Source organism: Danio rerio, chromosome 2 (assembly GCF_049306965.1).
Source record: "Danio rerio strain Tuebingen ecotype United States chromosome 2, GRCz12tu, whole genome shotgun sequence".
Lineage (NCBI taxonomy): Eukaryota > Metazoa > Chordata > Actinopteri > Cypriniformes > Danionidae > Danio > Danio rerio.
This window is the reverse complement of record NC_133177.1, coordinates 52665001-52679570: the sequence shown is the minus strand read 5'-3', so window position 1 is coordinate 52679570 and position 14570 is coordinate 52665001. Positions and strand designations below refer to the sequence as shown.

At 35.8% G+C, this 14570-nt stretch overlaps 2 protein-coding genes across 14 annotated transcripts in view; one reads left to right on the top strand and one right to left on the bottom strand.

Moving 5' to 3' along the window:
• The window catches only part of sema6ba (sema domain, transmembrane domain (TM), and cytoplasmic domain, (semaphorin) 6Ba), a 282900-nt gene that overhangs the window by 29821 nt on the left and 238509 nt on the right, over window positions 1-14570 (bottom strand). For all 13 annotated transcript variants that reach the window (XR_012388324.1, XR_012388326.1, XM_073919106.1 and 10 more), the window contains 3 exon segments: window positions 13712-13843; window positions 10619-10768; window positions 5079-5258 (listed from right to left, as the gene is read on the bottom strand). Coding sequence is in view for 11 of the 13 variants with exons in the window: in XM_073919106.1 (XP_073775207.1) it covers window positions 5079-5258; window positions 10619-10768; window positions 13712-13843 (462 nt within the window). In the remaining 2 variants the exon portion in view is untranslated.
• Window positions 1-14570, top strand: part of cactin — a 475834-nt gene that overhangs the window by 315000 nt on the left and 146264 nt on the right. The gene's annotated exons all lie outside the window — the stretch shown is intronic.

Genomic DNA, 14570 nt, shown 5'->3' with positions numbered 1-14570 from the left:
CCTCGCATGGTTCAGGATTGGTAGAACTACGCATCGATGAATTTGCTCTTCAGTGTTTGAACTCTCAGTAATGATTAAATCACACTGAACCGAGCTAAACTGAACTGAACTTAAACACTAAAACCTGAACCACACTGTTCCAGTTACTATGACCATTTATGTGAAGCTGCTTTGACACAATCTACATTGTAAAAGCGCTATACAAATAAAGCTGAATTGAATAAAGCACATGAGGTGTACCTGAGGTAATCATTGTCAAAGTTTTCTGTTGTTCATCTGTAAGAAATAGAAGCTAAAATATAAATTTCAGGTGTTAGGACAAAAACTCCTTTTAATATGGAGAATATTCCTTCTATCGTGTGTCGTTTCTTTTAGTTAGACCACTGTTTAAATCACTCACTCCTGTCTTCAATCTGGCAACCTGTGCTTGCGTTTGTTTTTATCTAGGAGTGCAATACCTAGTTCAACCACTGGGTGCCAAACTTACACACTGCACCTTTAATAAATTTTTACAAATTTAAGTGGATTGAACATAAATCAATTTTCAAGAGTTCACCCTTAGCTGATGATTGATAATAAAGCTTGTTTGGCATGCTGTCCTGGGAGAGCCCTGAACTCAGGAGATCATCGAGCCCTGGGCTCTCTCCCGTTAGCAGGGCAGGAGGGGAGTTTGATTTCAGGTAGATCTCGGGCAGGCTTAATTTGTGCCGCAACACGCCGGACCCGGAACCTCTGAAATTTGATCCTCATTTTACCAATCTCCCTCCTCACCCGTCCGTTTCACTTTGTTCCGCTCTGGTTAATTATAGTGAGTTAGGAATCGTCTGATTGGTGAATCATGCATTAGCTAATGAGGGACCAGCTGTGGACAATCATAAGCATGTGATCCTCTCGAAATTAGTTTATAAATAAACTTCCCAAGTTGTCCCAAAAAAACCTCAAGGATTGTGATGTGTCAGATCATTTTAGATAAGTAGTATGAACAAGCAGCTAAAATGTTTTTTTGTGTGTGGGCTGAATTCTCTCTCCCTCTTCATTAATCTTCAGTGCTTGTTCTACTGTACGTGACTGTAGGAAAAATAAGGGCAAACATTCCAAACAGAGAAAAAACTGCAGACTAAAGGAGACTCAATCAGAGCTGTGTTTCCAACATGCGTTAACTTTTAAGCTGCTAATAAGGCATTACATTACTAAAACATCTCTGAGGAAATGACGTCAGGGAAACTCCCCAGCAGATATCAGACATACAATCTGAACACTGATCATAGCAGCCAGACGAATGAGACGCATTAGGAGAAGTTGAGCCAGAGTTTTGGATGTCATCCAGTGAACACCTGAGGCAGGATAAAAGGTCAAGCAGACACACACTGATCTCTTTGTTTCAGGTGTGTGTGTGTGTCCTGCTGCGAGCCTTATCTCCACCACCACACAACTCGCCTTCATCTCCCAGCATGCATCTCTCTGAACCTCACTGTTCTTCCTCCAGACAGGTACTGCTTTCATCTTCAAAACCCCAGCCATGTTTTCATCCATCAGAGCACCATACGCTCCGAATACACACACACGTACACACACACACACGTACACACACACACACGTACAGACACACGCACATGCACGCACAAACACACATACTCAAAGCACACACACACACACAACACTCAGACAAAACACACATGCAAACAACAAGATACAAACACACACACAAAACACACATACACACACACAAACAAGCAAGAAACAACACACACACAAACAAAATAAACACACACTTACACAAAACACATAGACACATGCACACACACAGACACACGCACACACACACACACACAAACACTCATACACAAAACACACACACAAAACACACACGCAAACAACAACATGCAAACACACACACAAACACAATTAAACAACAACATACACAGACAAACAAAATAAACACACACACAAAACACACACACAAAACAAACGCAGACAAACAAAAATCCGACACGCCAACATGCACACACACACACACACACACACACACACACAAAATAATCAGAAACGCTGTTGCTTTACACCTCTGTGCTTGTGAGGATGTTTTTCCAGTGTTTGTTTGTGGATTTCTTTCTCCCGCTACATTTGATAGTGAATATCTCTGGCGCTCTGACACTGCGAAAGGTTTTAATCCGGAGCTAAACGTCAACAACTGCAGCAAACGGCTTGATAAAAAAATGGATTTAAGGAAATAAATTAAGTCTGGAAGGAGATTAAAGGACAAAAAACCCAACTCCATCTCCCTTTCTCTTTCGTTTGTAAAGTCTGCGCTGGATTTCTGAAATGAGCTTTCTTATCAGGGTGGCAGGATGTCATCAAGGTATACAATGTTGAACACAATGTCTGAAAGCATGTCTTGTCTACTAATAGGCTTTCATCTTTTTTTGGACACAACTTGGGGCCCTATCATACACCCTGTGCAATAAGGAGCAAGGCGTGTTTGGCGTGATTTGTTGCAATTTTCAGACCAGCGCAACTCTAATTTTCCAGTTTTGCGCCACGTTGTTTAAATAGCTAATCCATTTGCGCCACTTTGTGAGTTCATGGGCTTGCTGGTCTATATAGTGTGTTAAGGCGCATTGTTATTGCTATTTTGAGTAACTGAAATGGATTGTGCAGGGATGTGATTCTTCCGTATAAATACCTGCCTCATTTCGGACGTCATTTAGGTATAATGATATTGTGTAGTCCTTTAATAGTTTTGAAACAAATCTTTGCGCTTAACAAACTAAATTAAATATGTAGGCTAAAGGATGTCTTCAATTGAGTGCGTACAACACCATTTCCCTAAACACGAAAGTAAAAGAGTAAAGAATAAAAGTAAAGAGAAAGTAAAGATGCCGAATGGAGGAGGCTCATTCTTTATCCTCACACTGCAGATGGTCTGTTTATCTGTTTTCTCGCTAGTAAAGCCTTCATTTTTCTGCTTGCAAAGTCCGCCATGTAAATAGCAAATGCGCCATGGCGTGACGCAACTGGCGCTTAAAGGGAATGTGAGTTGAGACTCTGACTGGTTTATTCTCAAAACACCCATAATTCATTAAGAGAATAAGCACAACCCTGTTAGACCATGCATGGCGTATATGCCCTTAATGCTTTTGCACCATGCACTTTAGGGGCTCTATTTTGATGATCAATGTGCAAAGTCCAAAGCGCAGGGCGCAAAAGTATTAAGGGTGTGTCAGAATCCACTTTTTCTATTTTAAGGATGAAAAAATCTGCTTTGCGCCATGGCACATGGTTTAATAGGGTTGAGTTTATTCTCTTAATGAGTTATGGGTGTGTTATGAGAATAAACCAATCCGAGTCTCATCTCCTATTCCCTTTAAGAGTCAGTTGTGTCATGCTATAGCGCATTTGCTATTTACATGACAGCCTTTGTAAGTGTAAAAACTGAGCGTTTCACTAGAGAGAAAACAGTTAAACAGACCATCTGCAGCGCGAGAATGAGAGATGAGCCTCCTCATTCTTTACTCTCACTTTCACTCTCGTGGCTAGGGAAACGTGTTGTACGCACAGACTAAGCTTATAAGCTTATACATGATTAATTTAGTTTGTTAAGTGCAAAAATCCTTTAATTATTTTTCATATGAAAAGATATTTGCGTATTGCTCTACATCCTGTGTGTTCAAAGCAATGTGTAAACAAGGCGCACTAATAATGCACTCTGTGCTGGACTATAGACCTGCTTTGATCTGGTCTATTGAATAGTCTAGATTCTCAAAATAGCAACACCCCAGCAATGCGTCTCAACACACCTCCTTTTTTAGACCAGAACGCCTATGGGTGCACATTTGAGAGCAAATGCATTTGCTATTTAAACAGCGTGGTGCAACACATCAAAACGACTTGCGCCGAGATGAAATTAGAAAACAACACTTGCGCCGGGTGTATGATAAAGCCCTGAATGTTGTGCCTCAATCGTTAAAATAAAGCCCATAGATTTTAATTTAAGTGCATGACTTTTAAAGTGATAAAGTTCATCCAAATAAAAAATAAATAAATAAATAAAAAAACTTAAAGGAATAGTAACCCAAAATTAAAGAGTTGAGATACAAAAACCTCTAAGTGGCATCTGAAATTTTATTCTAAATTTCAGGCTCTTATGTGTAGAAATTTCACTTTTATGGCAAAGAATATTCTATTTTTATTGTCTTTAACATAAAATAAAGTGTTGGGCACAATACTTTAAAGAGTAATTAGTTATAGTCATTGGTTACCTCTTACAAATAGTAACTGAGTTAGTAACATCATTATAAAAATAACTAAAAGTAACTATTGCGTTAATTTAAAACAAATTTAATTTGTCAAATGACTATACATATGAAACACTGTACACTAATCTACGCTATTTTAATGGTGTTGTGGAACAGTGTGAGAAACAAAAGCAGCATGTCCTCATCTATATATCTAGATTTTATTTAGTTTAATTATATTTAAGTAATAAATGTTTGCGGTGGAGAAAAATGTACTTTAATTTGCTTTAACCTTGTGCCTTCATCTCCTCGTTTGCTAGCAGATCTCACGTTATCACCTGCGTAGCCTAGCCAGTAATTTTGTGGCGGCATGTGACAACGTGAGGTGCTTCATTAGATTAGAATTACTGTCTCTTTTTTTCCTGGGTATAAGTTGCATGATACATAAACATTCTTGCCTTCAACCTCAACGAGGGAAAAGTAGTGCTTATATTTCCAGTTTGCAAATGCTACCTTTGAACATGTTGCGTTTGCTATCGTTCTGACTCCTGGTCATTTGTGTGTGCCACTGACTGTGCTTGTGCATGAACACTTGCAATACTCTTCCTTTGATTGGCAAATGCTGGAAACATACTCTATCTAAGCCAATCACGTTCTCAGTTACACCACGTTCACAAATACAAGAATATGAAATAATAAAAACTGAATAATAATAATAATCTTAAGAGGTTACAATAAAAAGAAATAGGAAATTCTGTGAAAAATAATACAGTATAATAATTTATAAAACCTCTTACAAATGCATCAATTCACAAACTTGATAAACTGGATTTTAATCATCACCTTTCAGGGTTGTATCCCTCCAGCTCTTCCAGGAATGTATTGGTATTGGAGTATTGGTTCTCCGGGCTGGGTGTGATGAGGAACTTAAGGACGGTTCCCCTAGTAGAACCGAGGAAAACCACAGTACGATTGCGATGAGGGCCTGCCTCGGTGTCCACCACCATAGTGTTCAACTGGTACCTTCAAAATGAGCAAAATAACACGCACAGTTAAGCAGATGCTTATTGCTTCTATAAAAACACAGTTGCAACATCAATATAATGAAAGACAAATATAGAGTAGGGATTTAACCCCGGTGTCCTGGCCAAAGTCCCTCAATTGGCACTCATAATCCTAGCCTCCCAATCATCCCCATTCATCGAATTGGCTCTATCACTGTCTCTCCACTCCACCAAATAGCTAGTGTGTGTTGAGCGCACTGGCGCCGTTGTCCTATGGCTGCCGTCGCATCATTCAAGTGGATGCTGCACACTGGTGGTGGTGTGGAGAGACCCCCCCTCATAATTGTGAAGCGCTTTGGGTGTATGGCCATACACAATAAGGCCCCGTTTACACTAATGCGTTTTCATTTTAAAATGCATACGTTTTGTTATGGTTACGTTATCCATCTGCACTACGCCGGAGTTCTCGAGCGGCGAAAATGGAGCGTTTTGAAAACGCTGGAGAGGCCGTTTTCATTCTGAAACGCTGCTGCTCCGTCTTAGTGTGGATGAGGAAAAACGGAAACATCTGAAAACCGAGGAGGGACTGCTGAGATTCGCTACCTGATTGGGGCTTTTGTTTCATTGCCTTCGTCACTTTCTCCTTCCCTTATTCGTCAAGCCTCTATCACATGACTATAACACATGGCTTTAACGCTACCGGAAGACAGTACTGTAAACAACAACATGGGCACAGAAATGGGAGCGTTGTTTGCACTATTGTCTGTTTTAGGCGCCATTGTGCAGTTATTCATTTGATACGTTTAGTAACAACTCGACCTTGTCGTGTGTCCACAAAAATACCTCTCTTGCTTTCTTTGCCATCGCGTTCATTGTTCAACCGGCGTTTGTTGACTAACAATAACCAAATGCAGAGCGAGACGCATGCTTTCTGTTTATACTGGAACGCGCATGCCCAGAGTGCGTGAATGGTCATGTGATATACGTTTTTGGTGGCGTAGTGTGGACGGAGATATGTTCAGAGTCGCTAGGTAAAACGCTAATGTGGACGCGGATCGTTTTTGATCTAAAACGCCATTTTAAAACTAAAACGCACTAGTGTAAACGCAGCCTAAATGAGCTTTATAAATACACATTTCATTACATTACATATTGATAGAAAAGTATATTTTCAGCTATTGGCAGTTGCCTATTAATATAGCACATTTAAACAGCATAAGTTTAAGTTTAACAACTTTATTAATCCCACCAGGGCCAATTAAATTAGAGCAGTAGCATTTCATGATACATCAAGCACATAAAAAGACAAATCACTTATAAACAATGCATAAAAAAAATAGAGGCCTGCTTTATAATAACTTTGTAAATAGTACTAAAAAAATAGGAAGGATATATATTAATCGTCTACTCTTCCTTGTAGATTAGCACTGACCTACTTTCTGAGGAATCTGAATTTCATGATCTGAATTTCTGGTTTAGAATTTTAGGATATTGAATTTTATGATCTGAATTTCTTCATCTTGACAATTTGAAACTGTATTTTTACAGTATATACTGGATTTCTGCAGTCTGTGAATTCAGAACACAAAACATCTGAAGTTTGAAAATACCTCTGTGAAAAAAATTCTGCCTCAAAAAATTCAAATTTCTTAAATTTTAGATGTTCAACATTCAAGTTATATATATGTATAAAATTCAAGTTATGAAATTTAAAATTAAAAACAATTTTCGACGGCATATAAAAATTCTGGTTTATTAAATTAAAATTGTCAATAATTCAAAGGAACACAATTCAAATTCAGATTGTTTTGGCATATTTTTAGTTCCATACCTGAAATTTAGATTGTTTTGGAATATTATTAGCTCCATACTTCTAAACCTTCTTCCAGAGGGCAACAGAATAAAAAAGGCTTCAGAGATAGGGAATCATCTCCTATCACACTTTGAATTCTCCTTATCATTTTTTTTATATAACTCTGCTAGACTCAGCACAGGTAAACCAATAATCTAGAAACCAAGTTTCAAAGATGATTTTTGTCTCTAACGGAAAATGAGGAGAACCAGCATAAAAAAGAAAAGCTTAATATAATCTCAATATAGGTAAAAAAAAAAAAACATACATTCTCTGACGTACTTTCTTGGCAACAGCTTCTGAGTTCTGCTGGAACTGTAATGTGGTATCAAAGATTGTACCAAGATACTTTTATTCTCGTACCCTTTCAACTTGTTTTCCAAACCCATCTTGTACCTCTGAGGCGTTTTTTTTTCTAAAATCAATTACCATCTCTTTTATTTGTGTTACTTTCAGTTGTAGTTCAGATTCTTTGCACCACTTTAAAAACGAATTATGATTATCGCTGTCATTACAATCTGTATTTGTTAACAAAGAAAAAAAACTCATGAGTATGAGCATATTTGATTATATGGCAATTGTCCTTAGAGCTACGAAATTAATTTGTGTACAATTTAAAAAGAATTGAGGACTGCACGCAACCCTGTGGAGATCCTATAGATGTAAAAAGCATGTCTGAAAGCACTCCATACAACATAATATTAAAATGAAGATATTATGCCAGTTTTTACAAGATTTAAAATAAGTCTCTGATGTCTCTATAGAGTGTGTATGTGAAATTTAAACTCAAAATACCTTGAAACTAATGTTGTATAACTCTTTGAAACTCACCCTTTTAGGCTTTGGTCCTAATTGTGCCATTTTTGTGACTGCCGCTTTAAATCTCGAAATAGGGTGGAGCTACAAATGATTGACATTCTCCCTTTGTACGTGTCATCAGAAGGGGAAAGCCCCACCCATTAGTAACAATCTCTCCCTCATTAGCATAGGACGCTAGTCTTGTTTTTGAATCTGCCACTATGATGACACAGGGATTTGTAGCTCCGCTTTTTTTTTTTTTGAAAACAGCACAATCTCATTTTAATTTAAACCGACAGTCACCAAAGGGGTGATTTCAGTTATAAAGTTATAAAACATCATTTGTTTGGTATTTTGAGCTGAAACTTCACATACACATTATAGGGACATCAGAGACTTATTTTATCTCATGTAAAAGAGGCATAATAAGTTTCCCTTTAACATTACTGAAAAGGGTTTGTTTACAAGTTTAAGAGAATTTTGGCAGACTGCAAGTATGTTCCGAGAGCATTCTCTTATAACTGTAGGGTTAATTTTTTTGTTTTGTGCCAAGGGTCACAACCATGTATGCCATTTATTTGACAATAACCTTAACATAAATAAGATTTAACTTCTGCTGCTATTTGCTTTAAATTAATTTTGTATAATTGTTACAGCTTTAGTGCATTTCTCACAACACTATTTACATTTGCACAACAGTTAATGCATTTCTCAAAACAATTAGTCATTTGTGCACACCCTAGTAGCAGTTTCTCATTCCTTTCAACAAATTGCAAATGCTTTCAGACATGCATCAATTGCTTTCCAACAACTTTCTGCCATTTATAACATTATCATGTGCTTATGTCAGGTCATTCAAAATTAACTAAACTTGTAAATGCTGAATAGTCAGTCCATATAAAATGTGGAATGTAATAGTTCTCATTTCATTACTTGAGTCTTAAAATACAAAAATGTTGAACTTGTTGTCAAAATCAGTTGAGCAAACTTTATAAAAAAAAAATGTATCTTTATTTTCCTGAAAATGTCTTTAAAATTGAACAATTTGATGAATGATTTACAGACCTGTGTATGTTGGAGGTTCAGTTCCAATATGTACTGCAATATTGTGTACAGTTGTGCAAAGTTCAACCCAAAGGGAGTTTCTGTTTGATGTAAATAAGGGTGTATTTATTCTTTTGCACAATGCTGTGAATAAATTAGAATTGCAGAGAGCAAATGCAGTAAAAATTTGAAACATACATAATCAGTTTCTTGTACTCGGATACCTTACTAAATGCAGTGATGTCTAACTTTACTGTAGTTTTCAAATGGCTGTGCAAATATAGTGCTGTCTTGAGCATTTTTAGGAAGTGTCACCAAAATCTGACTTTTTTGCATTGAAAAATTGTACAGAGTAAACTGTCATAATGAAATCATAATAAAGCCATTTGACTATCTTGTCAGGACTTTTCGTTTTGATGACACTGACACTTTGATTGACATGAATACTTGCTTTTGAGGAATGAACAATCCATTTTAAATATGTGACGCACTTTTGCAGGTTATCAACTAGGTTTTGCAGTTTGTACTAATTGTTTTGAGAAATGCATTAACTGTTGTGCAGAAATGCACTAGTGTTGTGAGAAATGCACCAAAGCAACTGAGAAAAACTGTAATACAAAAAAAAATAATAATTAAAAGGCAACATGACAGATTAGATTTGTAATTTCTCTCTCTGTTGAGATATATAACATAAATAGGTGTAAAAAGGGCTTATTTAGATTAAAGTTAGCAAGTAGTCATCTGCTGACCCACACCTACTTTTCATTTTAATTTACTTTTTTTTTACTTTTATTTTTTCTCCAAGCTGTACAAATTTTTGTGATGCGCCATTTTTTATTTATTTTTTTGTTTTGTTCTGATCACTGTAAAAATGACTTTTCTTTCTTAAAGTTTTAGTCTTATTTCTAGTCCAAATATGTCAAAATTCTCAATTCAAGAAGCATTTTTTAGACAAGCCAAAATTATTGTCTTGTTTTCAGAAATATGTCAAAAATAAATGTTTTTTTGTTTCAAAGCAAAAAGTTTCATTGCTTGTCTAGAAAAAAAGATTTTAATTGATACATTTTCAGATATTTGGACTAGAAACAAGACAAAAACCCATTTTATTTGCTGTAATAAGATAAAAACTTTACATTAATAATGAATTAAATGTCCACCTTTTTCTCACTCATATATCAGAACAACAACACCCTTCTTCAGGACTGTTTACCTCTAGTTTTAGTGAAAGGACCCAGCGGCCATTTCAATCTTTTTTTAAAGCAAGGTGATTTATTGATAGATTTCCTTCTCTGCTCACAGATGTTTTGCTACGGTTACTCTCTGAGGCTGAAGGCCTCAGGCAATTTGCTCTCTGCGGAAGCACTTCTAGAGTTCAGATTTATAATTTAACTAAGGTATTTTTTCCCCACTAACCTTGAGAGACGCCATAGGAGCGCTTTTAACGCAGAATTATGTCCATTGAGTAAAAAAGCTACAAACATTAGCCCTTCTACAGCAGAGCTCTGGCTTTGATTCCTGATATATCAGCCAATTTCTGTTTAAGCAGCGCCGCTTTTAGGAGGCCTTGAGAAATTTTGCTTCACCTTTTCAACTCTCAGAAACACACTTCATATAACAAGCATCTTGGGGTTTGCTGATGTATCCTGTTTCCTTTTTTTGTTTTGTTATGTTTTCCTTTTTCTTACCGGACCATGGTCTTGACTATCCAGGGTCTGTGTCCTAACAAAGGAACCGCTTCGTCCATCAGAGGATGGATTTTGATGAAATTAAGCACTTCGTCAGGGAGGGTGTTGGAGGTGCTGAATCTGGAGCCCTGGACAGCACATCCTCCAGGCCTTAGAGAGTAACAAATCCACATATATAATATAAACATTTCTAAACGCAATGCTTCTTTATGTGCTGTACAAAAATCCAGACAGACAGACAGACAGACGGATAGATGGATAGATGGATGGATGGATGGATGGATGGATGAATAAATGGATGGATGGGTGATGGATGGATAGATGGAACAATAGATAGATGGATAGATGGATGAATGGATGGATAAATGGATGGATGGATGGATAGATGGAACGATAGATAGATAGATAGATAGATAGATAGATAGATAGATAGATAGATAGATAGATAGATAGATAGATAGATAGATAGATAGATAGATAGATAGATAGATAGATAGATAGATAGATAGATAGATAGATAGATAGATAGATAGATAGATAGATAGATAGATAGATAGATAGATAGATAGATAGAAAGAAAATGAGATAGATAGATAGATAGATAGATAGATAGATAGATAGATAGATAGATAGATAGATAGATAGATAGATAGATAGATAGATAGATAGATAGATAGATAGATAGATAGATAGATAGATAGATAGATAGATAGATAGATAGATAGATAGATAGAAAGATAGCATGAGCGATAGATAGATAGATAGATAGATAGATAGATAGATAGATAGATAGATAGATAGATAGATAGATAGATAGATAGATAGATAGATAGATAGATAGATAGATAGATAGATAGATAGATAGATAGATAGATAGATAGATAGATAGATAGCATGAGCGATAGATAGATAGATAGATAGATGATAGATAGATAGATAGATAGATAGATAGATAGATAGATAGATAGATAGATAGATAGATAGATAGATAGATAGATAGATAGATAGATAGATAGATAGATAGATAGATAGATAGATAGCATGAGCGATAGATAGATAGATAGATAGATAGATAGATAGATAGATAGATAGATAGATAGATAGATAGATAGATAGATAGATAGATAGATAGATAGATAGATAGATAGATAGATAGATAGCATGAGCGATAGATAGATAGATAGATAGATAGATAGATAGATAGATAGATAGATAGATAGATAGATAGATAGATAGATAGATAGATAGATAGATAGATAGATAGATAGATAGATAGATAGATAGATAGATAGATAGATAGATAGATAGATGAAAATGATTGGTGGATACATGAATTGATGAACAGATTAAATGGTGGATGGATGGAAAGACAGATGGAAAATTATTGATGGAGGGATGAATTGTTAAAAAATGTTTATAAAGGGATTAATGGATAAATACATCAATTGATGGATGAAAGGAAGGGCAAATGAGTGGATGGATGTTAGATGGATAAAAATGATTGATGGATAAATAGATGGATGGATTAAATTATTGATAGAAGACTGTAGGGATGAAAAATGATAAGCGGATTAATGGATTTATGTTTAAAATAATTGATGAACTGATTATCTGGTGGATTAATGGATGGATGAATGAATGGATTGTTGAAACAAATTATGAATGGATAAATGAATAAATGCATAAACTGGTGGATGGATGAAACCGATCAATGGATAACATGATGGATTGATGGACAAATAGATGGGTTTATAGATAAAATAATATATTAATGGAGGAATTGATGGATGGATAAAATCATGGATGGATACATTAATGGATTGATAGATGACAAAAATAGTGGATCAATTGATGGATGGGTGGGTAAAAGACAGAAAGGAAGGAAGGAAGCATTGATGGATGGATGAAAAACAGAAAGAAAGGAAGGAAGCATGGATGAAAGAATGGATGGATGAAAGACAGAAAGAAAGGAAGGAAGGAAGCATGGATGAATGGATGAATGTATGAAGGACAGAAAGAAAGAAAGAAAGAAAGAAAGACAGATTGATGGAAGTCAGAAAAAAGGAAGGAAGCATGGATGAAAGAAAGAAAGAAAGAAAGAAAGAAAGAAAGAAAGAAAGAAAGAAAGAAAGAAGTAAGGAAGTAAGGAAGGAAGGACAGAAGGAATGATGGATAGATGGATGGAAGGATTGATGGTTAGATGATGGATGGATCAAAGACAGAAAAAGTGAAGGAAGCATGGATGAAAGAAAGAAGGTAGGAAGGAAGGAAGGAAGGAAGGAACGATGGATGGATGGAAGTCAGAAAAAAGGAAGGAAGGAAGCATGGATGAAAGAAAGAAGGACGGAAGGAAGGAAAGAAGGAAGGAAGGAACGATGGATGGATGGAAGTCAGAAAAAAGGAAGGAAGGAAGCATGGATGAAAGAAAGAAAGAAAGAAAAAAAGTAAGGAAGGAAGGAAGGATGGATGGATGGATGGATGGATCTATGGATGCATGAATGGATGGATGGAAGTCAGCAAAATGGAAGAAGCATGAAAGAAAGAAAGAAAGAAAGAAAGAAAGAAAGAAAGAAAGAAGGAAGGAAGGAATGAAGCATGAAAGAAAGAAAGGAAGAAAGAAAGAAAGAAAGAAAGAAAGAAAGAAAAAAGAAAGAAAGAAAGAAAGAAAGAAGGAAGGAATGAAGGAATGAAGCTTGAAAGAAAGAAAGAAAGAACAAAAGAAAGAAAGAAAGAAAGAAAGAAAGAAAGAAAGAAAGAAAGAAAGAAAGAAAGAAAGAAAAAAGAAAGAAGGAAGGAAGCATGAAAGAAAGAAAGAAGGAAGGAAGCATGAAAAAAAGAAAGAAAGAAAGAAAGAAAAGAAAGAAAGAAAGAAAGAAAGAAAGAAAGAAAGAAAGAAAGAAAGAAAGAAAGAAAGAAGGAAGAAAAGAAGGAAGGAAGGAAGGAAGGCAGGAAGAATGCACGGATGGATGGATGGAAGACAGAAAAAAGGAAGGAAGGAAGGAAGGAAGGAAGCATGGATGAAAGAGAGAAAGAAAGGCATGGGCAGAAGAATGAATGGATGAATGTGTAATGTGTTGATGGACAGACAGATACCTGGGTCTTGGAACCAGTTCATCAGGTACTGGTGTCCATATGGATTCTGGTGATTTCTGCTCTTTGAATCTGCCCTCAAACACACGTGCCAGCTGCTGCATGTCAAACGCACACACCGCAGAGCCGGGGATGCTGGGTAAAGACACAGAGCAGAGCGGGTCAAGACACATCACTGATCCAATCCACACCCTGAACACACACACACTCACACATTTTCACACATGCTGTTACCCTAAGCCAAAGTGACATGTCGCAACAGCCCCATTGGTTTTTCTGAAGCTGACAGACTAATCGACCAATCTGCCTCTACAGCATCTCATTATAGAGCGTCTTCACACACTCCCATCAGATTGATCAAATTCAGCTTGATGAGAGTAAGCCCACCATACTGACAAAAGACTGTTTTAAACAACTGAAGCTACAGTCATATCAAAAAACTGTCCTTGGCAATTCTTAAAATGTATATATATATATAAAAAAAAATGTATAAAAAATAAAAAGTAGACTGTTCGGTTGGGGTTGGGTTAGGGTTAGTATAAGTTGACATGTACTTGAAAAATTTCTTATTGTCAGTGAAATGTCTGTTGAAGGAGCAATATCAACATACTATATATTAACTAGACAGTCTACTAATACTCAAATGGACCATCAAAATAAAGTGTTACCAATAAATGAATAAAAAATTAATTAAAATAAAAACAATTAATAAAATGAAATAAAACTAAATTATTAAATTAAAATAAATAAAAGTAAATAATTAAAAATAAAATATAAATAAATAAATAAAACAAATACAAATAAAATAAAACTAATTAAATGAAAAAAAAATAAGTACAAATAAATACAAATAAAATAAAAT